The 16952-nt window shown below is 36.6% G+C and overlaps 1 protein-coding gene across 4 annotated transcripts in view; it reads left to right on the top strand.

Moving 5' to 3' along the window:
• NSMAF (neutral sphingomyelinase activation associated factor) overlaps positions 1-16952 on the top strand; it is a 299495-nt gene that overhangs the window by 21033 nt on the left and 261510 nt on the right. For 3 of the 4 annotated variants that reach the window (XM_063299318.1, XM_063299321.1, XM_063299320.1), the window contains 12 exons: positions 250-426; positions 2890-2969; positions 4047-4137; positions 4222-4285; positions 4392-4443; positions 6228-6348; positions 6612-6743; positions 8185-8227; positions 11805-11968; positions 13284-13392; positions 14198-14262; positions 16069-16136. In XM_063299318.1, the coding sequence (XP_063155388.1) occupies positions 250-426; positions 2890-2969; positions 4047-4137; positions 4222-4285; positions 4392-4443; positions 6228-6348; positions 6612-6743; positions 8185-8227; positions 11805-11968; positions 13284-13392; positions 14198-14262; positions 16069-16136 (1166 nt within the window). The remainder of the gene's footprint in view (positions 1-249; positions 427-2889; positions 2970-4046; positions 4138-4221; positions 4286-4391; positions 4444-6227; positions 6349-6611; positions 6744-8184; positions 8228-11804; positions 11969-13283; positions 13393-14197; positions 14263-16068; positions 16137-16952) is intronic. The other variant, XM_063299319.1, reaches the window with a different exon arrangement.

Raw genomic sequence — 16952 nt, 5'->3', positions numbered from 1 at the left:
ACACATATAGAGATAGAAAGATAAGTTAATTATTTTGTGGGGAATAGCTTCACCCATTTCTCATAGATCAGTGAATATTTGGTGTCAGGCCAGTGATCTACCTTATCTGATCAGTGATGAATGATGGCTCTACAAGCCTTGTGGGATAGAGATTCAGCCTGATACATGAGTATATTCCTAGAAGAGTCTTAATTGCAAACTACATTAATTTCTTCTTTGTGCTCTTGTCACATTTTTGTCTCCTCCTAGAAAATCATATTATGGAGCACACTGCAGAGAGCTACATGTTACAGTGGCAACGAGGGCATATCTCAAACTACCAGTACCTTCTTCATCTCAATAATCTGGCTGATCGGAGCTGCAATGATCTCTCCCAGTACCCTGTCTTTCCATGGATCATAGCGGATTATTCTAGTTCAGAACTAGGTAAGACTTCTTTGGGGACAAGCAATGTAAATGCAGTGTGACAATCCAGACCAGGTTACCTGAGCATTTGGTTACTTGTGCTGTCAGTTCGTTTTCCCCAACTTCTGTTTCCAACATGGAATAGTGTTTAGTGATAACATCATTTTCAGTATTGATATATAAACTTGGTGTAAGAAAGTTGCACAGCACAAAGTTTGCTGCATTCAGACTTTCAAATGACTCTTCAAGCAAATACAAGTCAGCATATATTAATGACTATCTGGTGCATGAAGATAAGAGATTCAATAAGTTTTATTGCAAAGGTCCATTCATTTCAATTAAGGTTGCACGGAGTTTCACAGTTTGCATCGTAAGCACTAACTTGGGAGTGTTATTCACAGAACCTATAAAGTATGGGTCTTGAATAGGCTGGTGTGTGTGTGTGGAAGTAAGCTGCTTATCTAAAAGACGAGCTAGAGAAGAGCCATTAACATAGTTTTTTAAAAAAATACATTGATTGATTGTACCTCTTCAGTATGATTTTAAATAAAGTTGGTTGCTATCTCAGATCCAAAAATCTAATTTCTGTGAATTTTAATCTTGAAGGAAGCATAAGATTTTACATTTTGCCAAAACAGTATTCAAAACTAAAACAGCCTAAAATGGTAATTGTGAATAGAAAACATCAAATGACTAAAACTTCACAGAAAATGAATATGTGCATATTGTAAAATCAGTTGAAAAGAAAAAACCTAAACAACATATAGTACATCTGTTATAAAACCCTGTTATATTAGGTTTTGTGTGCAAAATGTTTGTTTGTCTAATTGATTGTTTCAGTATATTTTCCATACTGGTAATAAGTTGTGAGAAAAACAAATTTTAAAATATTAAAACATAAAATAGAGGGAAAAAAACTATTCATGAAGTTTAAGAAGCTAATTACCAAACTGGAAATGGGGTGCATTAATTTTTTAATTTTTTTTAAAATATAATTTTATTATTTAAAATACAAATTACAAAACACACAACCAATAATAACAAAAAGAAAACATAAAATAATTCAAACAACCAAAACATATGTAGAAACTTACATAACACATGTAAGTTTATAACTTAACCTCTATGTGCACCCATCACCTGTGGGACCTATAACCCTCCTTATCTCTTTTTATTATCACACATTTTTATTAATAATTCTCAATACGCTCTCTTCTCCAAAAAAGATAATATATATTGATCCGGTTTTACTCCCTTCCCTTTAATAAAAACGTATTCCAAAAATTCACCCTATATAGCATCAAAGTTCCTTTTCACCAAACCCTTTTTATATTTTAGTTCACGTGTCAATTTATCATTAATAGCAATATTCCATACTTCTTTAAACCAATCTTCAAGCTCATACTCATAATCTACTTTCCATTTTTTAACTATTATTAATCTTAAGGCAGTAACAAAAATTATCATCTTTCTTTTGCCACTCTAATTTCATATTTCCAAAATTTAACAATAATACAATTTTTGGACTTATTTGCAAATTAATAGATAGTATTTCATTAATCTTGGCAAAACCCTTTTCCCATATTTTTTTAATATTTTCACATTCCCACCATAAATGTAAATAAGTCCCAATTTCTTTTTTACACCTCCAACAATTTTTTGAATTATTTCTGTTATAGAGGTTTAGCATTACTGGAGTCATATACCAGTTCCAAACTGTCTTATAGCAATTCTCTTTAATTCTAACAGACGTATTTTTCATAATTCTTTGTGTCCAAATTTTTGACCATTCCTCTTCTGTAATACCTAAATCACTCTCCCAACTAAATTTCATCCCTTGTTGTGCTAAATTACATTCTAGCAGTATTTTATAAATGTTATTTAGTTAGTTAGTTAGTTAGTTAGAAATTTTACTTACCGTTTTATTACTTTGTACTGTTCTGCTTTAACTGTATTATTAATTCCTCAAATTTTGTTAATTGTCTACCATTTCCCATATTGTTTTACCCAATTCTTAGTCCATGCCTCCAGTTGCAATATGTTATACCAAGATATTGCATTAATTAAGTATATGCTTGCTGGTTTGACTATGAAGTGAGAATTGGTCTATTTTTCACATAAAATGGTGTATATAAGAATGGAAAAAAATTCTGCTCCTTTTCTACCAACCTAACTGCAGTGCAGGTATATGAAAAATCAAAAATGTTCGAACAGTGGTGTGAATGTATGTAAAGGTCTTTTCCCACAGTCCAGTTATTAGAATCAGTAGACCTGATTCCTTCCTAGATTTATAGCTAAATATGCAAACATATGTTGGTCCAAATTCTCCCCTAGGATTACACTTACGCTTTAAAGACTAATAAAGTATAGTCCTTAATAAGGTTTGACATCTTAAGTTTTGTCCATATGCATTAGAAAGGAAATAAAATTGTTGTACCATTGTTGGTAATGTAATATATATTTTAAAATGTTCATTTTTTATAGATCTAACAAAGCCCGAAACTTTTCGTGACCTTAGTAAACCTGTAGGTGCACTAAATAAAGAAAGGTTGGAAAGATTATTGGTATGTAGAAAAACAGCTTGTTTGTATATTTGTGTGTGTGATTTAGCTTGATACATTAAAACAACAAATGCGTTTACTGTACTTCCAAGTACTTCTAAGTATAGTTAGTTTTTTTTAGAGATATGTTTGAATTAGAAGTTATAAAAATTAGATGCAAAATTGCTGAAACAATTGGTTCTAGAAGTAATTGTTAAAGAATGTAACTTTACCTGTACATAGTTGAGAGACCTTACAGTCTAATTTCTGGTGGGGTGGAAGGATGATTAATAGGTAAAGATATCCAAATGTGAATACAAGCCGATGCAGTGAAAGAAGATGAGAAAGCAGTAAAAAGAGTGGGGAGCCAATGGCCCTTCAGGTGTTCCTAAACTACAACTCACAGCACCCTTATCGTTGTACATGTATTAACCAAAGCTGCTATTACTTGTGGTTCAGCAACTTTTAGAACATTTTCCTCAAGTCTGTAGTAGAACATAGTTGGCTATTCCCTAAGTCTAAAGAACAGCATAGTTCAGAAGTTTATATGTGATATATTTAGGCTGGTCTATGATGTCTTAGACTGTCCATAGAAGGTTAAATATGTGAATGTTTCTAACTAATTTTTATTATTAAGTAAGCCTGTTTCTACCTTGACATTGCAATCTATGCAAAAAAAAAAAAGGGTGGTGGTGGAAAAGACTAGGTTAGAATATCTTTCTAAAGTTTTTATATGCAGGTTGCATTGAATTTGATGGGTCTTGCTTCCAAATATTTCAGAATCAAAATATACATATACATCATTCTTTACTAGACATGGGGACTAATTCATCCAGGTGCCTCTGGAGTCTAGCATTTTTATTATATTCCTGCAGTAGAATCAATTTTGGAATTGTTCCCTGTAACAGTCCACAGAGATGGAATATGGTTGTGTCAGTGAGTCATTTCAATCATTATGGAACAATGTACACAAAAAATGAAATGTTGGCTCACTTTTTAATATAAACTATGTACATTATTATAGAAGAGTATTTCCACCAAACTGATTCTCTCTGTGTCCTCCCCCCCCCACTTTTTTTTTTGCCTTTCTTGCATTGATAGGTGCGTTATCAGGAAATGCAAGAACCAAAATTTATGTATGGCAGCCACTACTCATCACCGGGTTATATTCTCTTTTACCTGGTCAGAGTTGGTAAGATATATGCAAAGGTATTTCAGAGCATGTGGTGATGGTACTTGATTGAACATACGTATCTAACCTCTTTTGTTTCCACAGCACCAGAGCATATGCTTTGTTTACAGAATGGAAAGTTTGATCATCCTGACAGAATGTTCAGTAGGTTAGTTTTGAATCTTGCAACCAGTTCCATTTTATTTTCGTGTTTGTCGCACTTAAAATGTTGCTTTAAACTACTACTTGTTATTCTCTGTACTATTCTTTACTAGTATTGCAGAAACCTGGAAGAACTGTTTAGATGGAGCAACAGACTTCAAAGAGGTAAATTAATTTCTTGTACTTCAACCTGAAGTAATTGGCCTCTTTTATGTTGCCCATTGAGATGCTGCCGATATGGCATCTAGAAATGAATTTCCACCAAACAGAACTAAGACCTTAGCAGAACATTTGGGGCCTTTCACACAGAAGATCCCCGGTTGTTAGCATCCCCAGTTAAGGCTGGGGCTAAGGCTAAGATAATAAATTATATCAGACTTCTTCTAAAGACCTGCAGTCAAATGTGACTGGAATAGATTCATGTATGCTGAAATATAGTTTATTAAGTTCTGGAAGTTTTGCCTGATAGATGCTTCATGTTATATCACATTAACTTTCTGGACCTTTAGGCTTATGATCAGTTAACTAAACATCTGCTAGATGTTTAAATAAAATCAGGAATTCAGAATCAATATTTGAAGCCCAAAGATACGTTCTGGAATGAAAGTAGGTAATTAAATTTATCCCCTGCTGTGGGTAGGCAGAACTATACATTACTGGTAAGTGCTACCATGATTGAAGTGGCATAAACACATTTGAAATAAACAAATACAGGCTTTTAAACTTTGGGCGTTCTTTTGTAACATATAGCAACGTTTACCTGTGTTGTTCCTTTTCTGCCAAAATATCAAGCACAGGTGTAGGCTTTATGATATCAGTAAGGGCATTTGCATCTTGAAGAGAAGACCTTGAAGGGATATGTCTTCCTTGATAGGATATGAAAGCATTGTCATTTTGTACATAACTGGTCATTTCAGTTTCTGGATTTGCTCCAGAATAGCACTCAGTGGAGTTCCAATAACACTTACGGAATTGAGGAAGCAATCTTCCTGATCTTTTTTTTCCTTTTGCAGGCTCTGTAACGCTATGCTAGAGGGCTGGGGAACTTTCTGGAATGTCATGAAAGCCATTAGAGGGAGAAAAGAGAATTGGGGCAGATCCCTTCCATTCCCCTTTCCTGTCCTAAAAAGCTTGTGCTGTGTTCTGCTTGGTGTTTGTATGTTCTAAGGAATAGAAGGAACCTTTGCATTAATGCTATGTACAGTAGAGATCCACAGTTATGAGCACATTCAGGAAACGGCAGACTTAGTGTAGAATAAGATATACAGTTGCACAGAAATATGGATGGTGGCCAGTGTGTAAATCTTTGTAATGTGGCATCAAGTGTGCTAAATGCATGCACTTCAAAATAAGTTAATTTATTTCACTTTAAAAGATGGCCAAGTAGACATCCACCTGGCCAATCTATTGTTAGCAAGAAGGAATGGACATCCAGTTTTGCCTGATATTTTAAAGTAAGAAAATAAAATCTCACAGTACTTGTCCTTAATAACAAAATGTTCACTGACAGAAGTTTCCTGATACCAACTGTAACTTAATGGTTTACTTGGAATATTCTGAATCTGATAACCTGATAGTTAATGTGAATGGCTTTATACACACTATAGATATTCCCTTGCTTTATCTTTGAAGGCAGGACATGTTGGTGCCAAATGCCTACACTTAAAAATAACGTATTTCAGTTGAAAAGATAGCCAAGTAGACATGCACCTGGCCAACAGCACATTCTACCAATTCCTACTGTGCATTCAACCCAAGAATGGGATTACTGGTGTATCTTCTGTTAGAAATCAGTCAGGTTTGGATTTTCTTTTTGAAAGAGGGCAGTCTGTTGTGTGATGGCTTTAGAAGCATGAATAAACATGTTTTATTGTAATGTTTTTATGGATATAAGCACAATTTTGTTTCATTGCTAACACTTCCCTGTACTTTTTTTTTTTTGGATCCAGTTAATCCCTGAGTTCTATGAAAATGATCCTAGTTTCTTATTAAATAATCTGAAACTGGACTTGGGGAAGACACAAGGAGGAAAGATGGTTGACAATGTAGAACTTCCTCCTTGGGCATCAGGTAAATAGAAATTTAGGTGTAATTATTATCTGGATTCTGCACTAGAGATTTGCTCCCACACTTTCCATAAACTTGTGGAATAACTTTCACTTTCCTCCTACCAGGGCTTTGGAGATAATTACTACAAATTTCTGAATTGCTGATTAATATGATTTATCAAAGCTGCTTGTGATTTCTTTTTATTTTTTAAGGGAAACAGGAAAATGAGAATAGAGGTTTGTTGTCCCATAATATGCAAGAAACTTGGATATCATTTATTTCAGATGCTAATGATTTTCTCCAGAAGAGCCAAGATGCTTTAGAAAGCCAGTATGTGTCAGAACATCTTCATGAATGGATTGATCTTGTGTTTGGCTATAAGCAGAAGGGCAATGAAGCCATTGCAGCTCAGAATGGTAATTTTCATATAGATATTTAAAGTTGTCAAGGGTTATTTTTACGTTTCAATTCTGTGGTTTTATCTTATACTGGTACTTCTTTAACACCCCCCCCCCAAGTTTTTAAATGCAGAACATCCCATGTAATACTAATTTCTCTTCCATATCTGTTATAGATTATAATTCTAATGAAAACAGATTCAAACGCATTTTAATGGCACAATCCTAGATATGTTTTCTCAGAAGTAAATTCTATTATGTTAAGTAGGGTTTGCTGTCAAGTAAATGTCTATAAATATTGCTGATTTTGTCATATGCAAGAGTCTTGATTATATTCTTATTAAATTTAAATGTATCTTTAATTGGAGGCCATAGCTTAAATCTTTACATCTTAGGTAAATATACCTGGGAGTAAATATATGAACTCTGTGTGGCTTATTTCTGAATAGCCACAGATATGTTTTCATTGTAATTAGTGTAGTAAGATCTTTCTAAAGTAGGGTGGGTTGGCTATGTAATCACTGAGGAACATGTCAGAGGCATCCATCATATTTGTGGCTGCTGCTTGAAGTAGCAGTGAAAGTTCAATTCAGAGACTTCTGCAGTAAAGCTTTGATATAACAAATCTTGGTTTAGTGGATTTGGATTTAACAGAAAAAATCTGCTGGCTCCACTGGGTTGCAGAAAGGCGCTGCTTGGCTTCTAGGCTGCTTGCTAATTTTGTGTGCGAAGTGCCTCTGAGAAGTAGAGAAGTAGAAGTAGCAAAGGGAGAAATGTAAGCCTTCAAAATCATGAAGGGGAGCAGTTACCATTGGTTACCATTGTCAGAGAGCCAGTTTGGTCTTGTAGTTAAGATTCTGGGCTAGAAACCAGGAGTCTGTGAGTTCTAGTCCCACCTTAGGCATGAAAACTGGCTGGGTGACCTTGGGCCAGTCACCTTCTCTCAGCCCAACTCGGTGCAATGTAGACTAGCCTCCTCATGCACCCCGGACAACATGACTTGTCAGACTAAATAGTCTACACATCTGGCTGCTGGACCTCACAAGGATTCCCCAGCAAGAAAAAGCAGCATGAACACTGAACTGCTATGCCATATGATTAAAACAACAACAACAACACCGTCAGATACAGATAATTCACAGAAGGAGGAGAAATGGGTTAAGATCTTTCAGATAGCTAGATCAATATTTACACAGCACCAGGCTGCCTCTGTGTGAGTAATTTCTATCATCAGAGTTCATTAAGAGAAGACTATTTGGATGTTGAGCAGTTTCAGAGAGTTAAATCTTTAAAAATTATATTGTGGACATTAAGTGCTGTGTGTCCTGATATTCACTATAGCTGAAATTTATTGTGTACAAATGACACATGTTTTTGTGAAAGATTGCAGAATGGTTCTTGATTAAAAGTCTTGCCATAACAATTGTATCTTCAGCATTACTTCTCTCCTTCTTTGTAGTATTTCACCCTTTGACCTATGAAGGAGGAGTAGATCTGAACAGGTAACTTCTATATACCTATAGTGAGAATACAGGATTCATTTCCTTCTATTACAAATACTGTTTTTAATTATATGTTTTATACATCTCCTTTTGAGAAAATGCCATGCATGATGTTGAACCTCTACCCACTCCCCAAAAAGAAAAAAAAATGTATTACCCAAATAGTGAATGTAGTTCTTTCAGTGTGGATCCTCAGGTATCTTGCATGCACTCAAGGGAGATACTGACAGCCTTTAGACAACCTTCAGGTTTGCAAAAGCACAGAAGCAACAAACAAACCTTTAGGAAAATACCTAAAAATAATGGAGCAGGACGCATGCTCAGGAGTAGTACACTGAACAGAAAGCATGTTCCATGCCCTGAATACTCAAATGGCTAATGGAAGAGGAGGCACTAGAAAACTGGATGTGGGCATGAAGAGGTCAAACAATGGCATAGTCTGGAAGAGGGCATGACTGCTTGATTGAAACTCTGGGTAGTATCCCTGCATGCTGCAACATTTTGGTGCATAGCCCACTTCTAATCTGGTATATTTAATGGGATGCCCTATTTGGAAAGCTGCAAAATACATTAATATTTAATAAAATCAGTGGCATTGGGCCTTTTTGGATGCTATGTTCCTAACTTCGTAAACAGGCTGAGAATAGTTCAAGATGCCCACATGCTTCTCCTCCCCTCTGATTCCAGGTTTGATATTGAGATCCTGATTTGTTTAAATTAGAGTTTGCCTTCTGAACAGGACAATTGTGAACAATGAGGCTATTTATGTCAAAACTGTTTTTAAAAGGCAGTTACTGGGAAAAGCTAAATAAAGAACAGAGTACATTTGAACTTTCCAAGTTAAAATTTTCTTCCTAAGGCTATAGGCTTTGCAGGCTCTACATCCGGGTTGTGTTTCCATAAATTAATTGCTCTACATCTGGGTTGTGTTTCCATAAATTAATTGCTCAATTAGGTAGTTAAGATAAGTAAATCTTTTTGAACTTCCGGTGAGGACATGGGGAAGGAATGGGGATGGTGCTGCGGCAGAGATCAACAAACAGAAGATGAGTTCTGGCCACTGAAATCTCTCCAGAAAAAGGAGAGATCATGAGATTGACCACAGGCACTCTGGACAGCTGCTCCTAATGGGTAGACTGCAGGAACTGAGGTTCTTTGGTTGGCTCGTGGGTGAAGTGGCCAGGAGTCGAGAGAATTCCAACACGCTCTTAGCCATAACGTAGCCTGTACGGACAAAAAGCTCAGCTGAGCCTTTCTTAATCACTTTTAGAATTGCCTTTTAATTACTTTTCAACTATTAAGAACCTTCGGATCAACAAGTTTTACAATATGCACTAGGTGAGTCTCCTTCATCCTTGGAGAAAGAAGTTTTAAGTTTTAATTAAGGACTTTAAAAAAAATGGGGGGGAGGAATAACAGCAAAAGTGTGATTAGAATCTTGATTTTAGAAAGTTATAAATGGATTAAGGGTCCAGGGGGATTTGAAATAATTTTAAAATTAACTATAAAAAAACCTTCCAGTAGGGAAAATGCTTGTGCTGTCCCAGGCCAAGCACACACAATACACAAAGAGGTAGTTGCAAACTTTTGCTAGATGGGTTTTAAGCAAATAGCAAGCAGCAGAGGAAAAGGTATGTATAAACACGCACACACACACAAAAGAGAAATCGAGTCCCCACAAGTTCAACAAACTTGGCTAAGAGATAATCCAAAATCCAAGGAGTAGGCACAAGAGTAGTCAGGCAAAATCCAGGGTCCAAACATCATAGCAAGGTCATCAGCCGGTTCAGAGTCATGGTCACACGGGTTCGAGTCCAAAGGCAAGGAGCACACAGTCTGGGTTTGTGAACAGTTGTCACCAACGGAGAGGCTCAAGCTCATAGCTCTTCTTAAATAAGAGCAGTCCTGGTGTGGCTCATTTAGGAGGACGAGGCTCCCTCCTTGCAAGTAACCTTGCAGAGCACCTTTGTTCTGCTCTACGCTCCGCGTGGCGAGCTCTTGCGCTGGGAGGGGGTGGCAACTCAGCCTCTTCATCTTCAGAGACTGGTGGCAGCTGTGCAGACAGCCCGCCTCCTCTGCCTGCAGCTGCTCAGGTGGCAGTTCTGCCAGTAGGTAACTCCGGTTGCATGTTGTCAGCGTCTCCCTCTGAATCTGAAGCCGGCTGCACATTATCAGTCTCTTCTGAATGACAATGCTATTGTTTATAAAAAAACGTAAGATGGGATTTTGAAGGTTGGACACTAGAGGGAACCAGAAATAACTAAAGTTTATGATTAAAGGAGAAGAACACTTAAATTTGAATTACTGATACAGAATGGAGCAAAATAATTTTATTTATTCTTCAAAGTTCTATTACCGCCCATCTCCCCCAAGAAAGGGGGATATATAGATATAGATATATATCTATATATCTATAATATATATATATATAATAGAAGAAGAAGAGATATTTTAGAAGAAGATATTTTATTGTATTTTTAGAGAAGGTGATAAGTTGCTGAAATGGTGTGTAGTTGTGATGAATGGGGATGTCATTTCTTTATATATATTTTTTTCTTTTTCTTTACTATTTTTTCTTTTCTATTTTTCTTTTTTCTTTTCTGCACTTTCTTCTCTTTTCATTCTTTTACACTTCTTTAGTTTGTATTAGTTTATCTTTGTAATTGTAAACTTTAATAAAAATTATTATAAAAAAAGATATATAAATTCTTGTTCACTAGTTAAAAAATATGCAAATCTTACTAATTCAAAGTTGTAAAGGTATTTAAACTGGAACTGAAAAAATATTTCAGATTCTTGTTCCATATTGTTTACTAAAAATGAAGTCAACTTTCAAAGATTTAAAATGATTATTTCCAAAAAGGAAAAGTAGATAATAAAAGGACAGATAGGAAAAATATTACCTTCTCAGTTTAGGGTTGCCAGGCTGAAACCAGTCCTGAGGATTTCCTCCTGCCAATAAATGTGTGCATGTGACATAAAAGGCAAAACCAGAACAGAAAAAACTTCTGTTAAATGTCTGTTCAGTTAAACAGCAGAAAAATTAATTGCCTATGAAATAACAGCCCCCATTTGTAGATACCAGCCATTCAAGGATAGGCTTTTCTCTATCCTTCCAGCAGAAACAGCAAAAGTAAGAAAAAGAACAAGATATTGGTTGGAAATGGGAGGAAAAAGGGAGAAACAAAACGGGATAAGGGGAAGGGAAGAAAACTTCAAAGGGAAAGAAAGAATAAGAGCCATGTTTAGGGAAAGGGTTAAACTCACCAGGCAAGCAGCTCCTCCAAAGCCACAGTTGATCTCCACAGCCACCCTTTCAGCAACAATGTCTGCATCCCTTTTTCATCTCCTGCCACACACGATAATTATTGGGGGCAGAGAGAAACCACTCACTTTCCTGTTACATTAGAAATGATTTATGGGACATTATAGTTCCTGCCACAGAGATGAGGAGGGGACACTGTATCGTGTAATCCTGTCAGCTTGTAACATGAGAACTGTTACTGCTTTTAATAAGTACACTATGATGTTTTTCTTGGTATAATACAAGATTGTTTCTTCTTTTCTCTTCCTGAAGTATTATGGACACAAATGAAAGAGTAGCTCTGTTGACACAAATCCTGGAATTTGGACAGACTCCGAAACAATTGTTCACAATCCCGCATCCTAGAAGGATAATCCCAAAGTTAAAAAGTTTGTCACGAGCATCCAGTCATAGCCTTTCTGTGACTGAATCTCCAGGTAAATTTAGTAGACATCTAGATTCTGCTTGTTGTTAAGTGCGTTGGCTATTTCAGTTCATTTTTTAAAAAATTATGTTGCTTTGTCCAGCAAAATCAAGAAATTTGACTTGTTAACTGAACTCGAGGACCTTCCCATTTCGATGGCGACTTACAGCACATTAGCATTAGGAGCTGTCCAGGTCCTGGCACTCAGTGGTTTGCATTTGCAGGAAAGGATATAAAGCAGCTATCAGAGGGGTTTTGGATAAATGACATAGTGAAAGATCGTATATAATTTGTTAGGAAATCATAGTTTATTTATTATGGCTTATAATCATAGCTTATTATAGTTCATAGTTTGTTTGTTCATAGTACATAGTTTATTATATTTATTTATTATAGTGCATACCTTTCACAAAAATTTAAAATGGAGTGTTAATTGTTTTTGACAAAAACTCAAAAATGAGAGGCAGCTATTATGGGATGCCATCTCCTAGGATACGCGTGGGCAACCCAAAGCATAATGGCTGTTGTTAGTGGAGGAATTTTAATTCACAACATTGGAAAGATAAAACTAGATCTGATTTGCAGCAGTTGATTGTTGGTAGGTAATGACATCTCAGTCTTTTTACAACAGAGGCACAAGGAAGAGGGCATGTCTTGAATAGTTTTGCCTTCCAGGCATTAGGTTTTTCTTTTTCAATTCTTCTTTATATTACACCTGGTAGGTTTATACTGTTAATTGTGAGTTTCATTCATATGGTGATTAACATTTGTATAACATTAAACGATAGTTTTGATGGGGAGAAGGATGCTTGCATTATTATGGTACTATCACTGATACTATTTTTAAGCCTTTAGTAAAACTCCATACCTGGGGCATGACATAATATAACATCTGTATCTCTCTTAGACTTAAGGGAAAGTAGGCGTATATGCCATTCTGTTGTGTGCAGAAAGCTACTTTATATCCTTTCCTGCAAACCATTGAGCACCAGGACCTGGGTAGCTCCTAAGGCTAATGTGCTGTATGTAGCCATCCAAGAGTGAAGGTCCATGAGTTCAGGTCCTGTTTTGAACCCCATAGAATAACCTCTGGCTGCCCAGACCTGATGATTACTAATAAGGATGAAACTGGTAGTGCGGTGCCTCTTTGTGGACAGTGTAACTGATACTACTTTTTGTTACTTTATTTAATAGAAAAAAAGTAGGAATAGAAGGGAATGTGAAAGAGCCTTAATTGTCTGTTCCCAGAAATAACATCCTGTATAAAAAGTATATTTTGTCACTTTCCTCTGATTACATTGGTTTTGCCTTATGATCGCATTTGTCAGTCTCTCCAGGTGAAGAATCTTTTGAGGATCTGACTGAAGAAAGCATCCTACTTTCCTGGAATAACATGGCCAGTTTAAAACTCGATGGGCAGCACAAGATCCACAAAGGGTAAACTTTGTAGCAGCTTGACGGGCAGCTGTATAAAATGAGCAATAAAATATTTTTAACTCATAGCAATAATCTGCAGCCCTATTACAAGAAAATGAAATAATTAGGGTGGGGAAGGAAATTTCATGGAATAAATAATACCTTTCCTTCTGCTAGCAAACATTGGGTAGAACTGTAAGTAGCACAGTTGGAAAAATATTTTCAAAGGCAATGGCAGAAAATGCCTACTGAAAAAGAACATGATTTGTAAAAATCAAAGCATCAGGTTGTTCAGAGCTTAACAGCCAAAACAACTGATTTGAACTGAGCCAAGGAGGTAAAAAAAATAATGTCAGTGCAATTAAATGTTGAAATTTTAGTTTGCTTGTTTTCAAGCAGCCCTGAACCTTACTGGATCTCTAAGTCTAACCTACACTGTAGGTTATAGGAAGGATACAATTGGAAATATTATCTGTATTGCCTGGAATTAAATGGAGAGCCAGTTTAGCTAAGCCAGCACCTTAACTACCTAACCTAGTGGTTAAGGTGCTGAGCTAGAAACCAGGAGACTGAGAGTTCTAGTCCCGCCTTAGGCATGAAAGTCGGCTGGGTGACCTTGGGCCAATCCTTCTCTCTCAGCCCAACTCACCTCACAGGATTGTTGATGTGAAAATCAGGAGGAGGAAGGAGTATTAGGTATGTTCACCACCTTGAGTTATTTATAAAAATGATAAAGGCGGGATAGAAAATAAATTAATTTAATTTAATTTAATTTAATTTAATTTAATAAATAAATAAATAAATAACAAGATTTTGTTTTGAAAAGGCCAATAACCGGAATTGCCATGTGTTCTACTTCTGACCATTCTTCCATCTTTACGACATCTCAAGGTGAGTAATGCCTATATCACTTGCCTGCTTTCAAGTAATGTGAAATGTTAGAATGCCTTTTAAATTGGCTTATTATGGGCTTGGCATATGTTATGTCTGCAGAATTAAGAATCCAAAGATTCACAAAATATCTGAACATTTTAATATATATGTATTATTAGGAAACTTGAACAGAAAGGGACGGAACTGTTCCATACAGTAGGTCTGTGCAAGTACAGAAAAGCATCACATGGGTGCAGAGGTTAACTTCCTAATTTGCCTAACAGAAGTGTTGGCAAATTCCTGTTGAAATGTCAACTACTAGGGAAGTAGCAGAATAGTACTTTCAGTAGGTGAAAAAATAGTAACAGTAATGGTTTCATACAAGAACAAGGTAGGTATTGGTATGCTTGACATGAACACCCAAGTTTTGCAAAAGTACGGAAAATACATTTAAAGAGAACATTAAGGGACTAAAAACTGAAACCAAAAAATGATTTCAGGAAGATATGACGTGTACAGTCTTGGAATCTGACAGACCCATTTTCAGCCTCAGCTGCAGCCAGTGCTTCCATGGTTAGCCAGTTCCAGTTTAGTCGGTCTGGACCAGCATTTCTCAATCTCAGCAAGTTTAAGATGAGTGGACTTCAACTCCCAAAATTCCCCAGCCACTGGTCTAGATACTTCACTGTGTTTGTCCTGGCTCAAATATTGAATGGGCTATATATACTGATAACATAAATAGGGATTTTTTTCTTGCTAGCATATGTTCTTGGCTTTGGAAGCTTCTCCTTGCTCATATGCAGGGTCTGGCCATTCCTCTTGGCATTATTCCAATGGGGTCATATTTGTCCCTAATTAAAGGGCATGTTGTGTGCAGAAAGCTGCCACTTGGAGCAGTGGGAAAATTCTCCCTCTCCTTAAAAAACAGAAAGAAGGTGGAATCTTTGCCCACCTCATTTTTAAAGGGAAGCCTATTTCCACTAAACAACATTCGTCCCTGAGCTACAGACCAATCTTGCCTTCAGAGGAAATTTTATACATCTTCTGGAAATGCTTACCAGACTATAGTTCCCTGTGATTTGCCCAGCTCCAGTTTATTTATACTTAGGTATAGGGTTGGGATTGCTTCTTCTGATTTAAAATGTTTGTAACCTCAAAAATGACTCAGTGAAACTGTTTTAAAGGTAATCAAGCTGCCAGAAGGCAACATTTCCTGATTACCATTTAAGGCCATGTTTATATTACAGACTTGCAAAGGAATATGAGGCTTAAGCTTGGCCACATACAGTGAAGGCAGCCCTTCCAAGTGACCTAAATGCCATTTGGCATCTGCAGTGCATAGAAAACCTGCATCAGAAATAGAGAGGTTCACTGCCAGAAATTTGTTTACCCAACAGTAAAAAAAGCTAAACAAGTCATTGGAGGGGGAAAAAAGAAATCTCTGACACTGTCTTTCCACAATAGCAGAGCAGAATGTTGTGTATTTTGATTGAGTAAGATAGGTTAAAATCTCTACCCTTCTGCAAATAGTATTGCATCTTGAAGGAGCAATCTCTGCTCCTTCCATGTTCAGTGGAAATAAACTTCTAAAATGGAATTGATGATCCTCCTGTGCAAGCTCATTCAGAGAGAGTAATTGGTGCTTTTTCCACTGCCTAACAGATGAACTCATTACATATGCATCAATATACAGAATTGCAGAAACACTTTTAGTTTCTTCTGCCAACTGAATGTCCATATCATGACTAGCTTGATTTTTCAAACTGGAAGATGAAGGATGCCTTTAAATGACCACAGTTATTTTTCTCTCATCATTTACATTAGATTCAACTTTGAAGATGTTTTCTGCAGACTCAAAAATGCTTCAGAGGAGTGTGTCCTTCTCAAACATGGTCAGTTCTTCCAAGCCTTTATTGTAGCCTTTTTAGATGTGTGCACCGAATTGGGTTGGGACTCTAATTCAGAAAACAGTTGAAATGGATGCAGGCTGAATTAGAGGCCACATGATTCACTTTCAAACTGGAACTTGAAGTGAAATTCAGAATATACAAAGCTGCTTGATGCCCAGTGCCAATTTTAAGCCTTTGCACCTGGCCAGCCAGGATAATATTCCTTTTAAGTCCAAAGCCAGGAAACTGATACAATCCTGGGCATATGGTCTCCATTAGGAGCACACAGTTAAAGGCCTGATGTACAGGTGGTAGACAGGCAAATGGTATAGCAATATTTCCCTCTCTGATACCTTTGTCTTTGCCAAGGGTGGTCTTTTCAACGTCCACTCACAGGATGGTGGCTTTATAGGATCATAGAAACTAAGGGTTAGAAGGGACCTTTGAGATCATCTAATCCAGTCCTTTGCCCAGTGGAGAAATCCATTACTGTAAGCATCCCCAACAGATGGCTATTCAGCCTGTTTAAATGAATGATAGTCTACCACTGCCAGAATCAGTATGTTCTATTGTTGAACATCACTTTATGTTATAGAATATTTCCTGATGTCCAGCCAAAATCTACTTCTAATTTGAACCCATTGTTTCTTCTTGTGGCTTCTGGAACAACTTCAGACAAGTCTGTCCCATCTTCTACAAGACAGTCATTCAGATGCTTGAAGGGCAGAATGTATCCACACAGTCTTGCCTTCTTCAGATCAAATACATTTATCACCTACAAGAGTTCCTCAAAAGTTTTTCTTCCCAGGTCCTTTTCCA

Source organism: Candoia aspera, chromosome 3 (genome assembly GCF_035149785.1).
Source record: "Candoia aspera isolate rCanAsp1 chromosome 3, rCanAsp1.hap2, whole genome shotgun sequence".
NCBI classification, from domain to species: Eukaryota; Metazoa; Chordata; class Lepidosauria; order Squamata; family Boidae; genus Candoia; species Candoia aspera.
The sequence above is the reverse complement of the archived record's forward strand: the minus strand, read 5'-3'. Positions and strand labels throughout refer to the sequence as shown.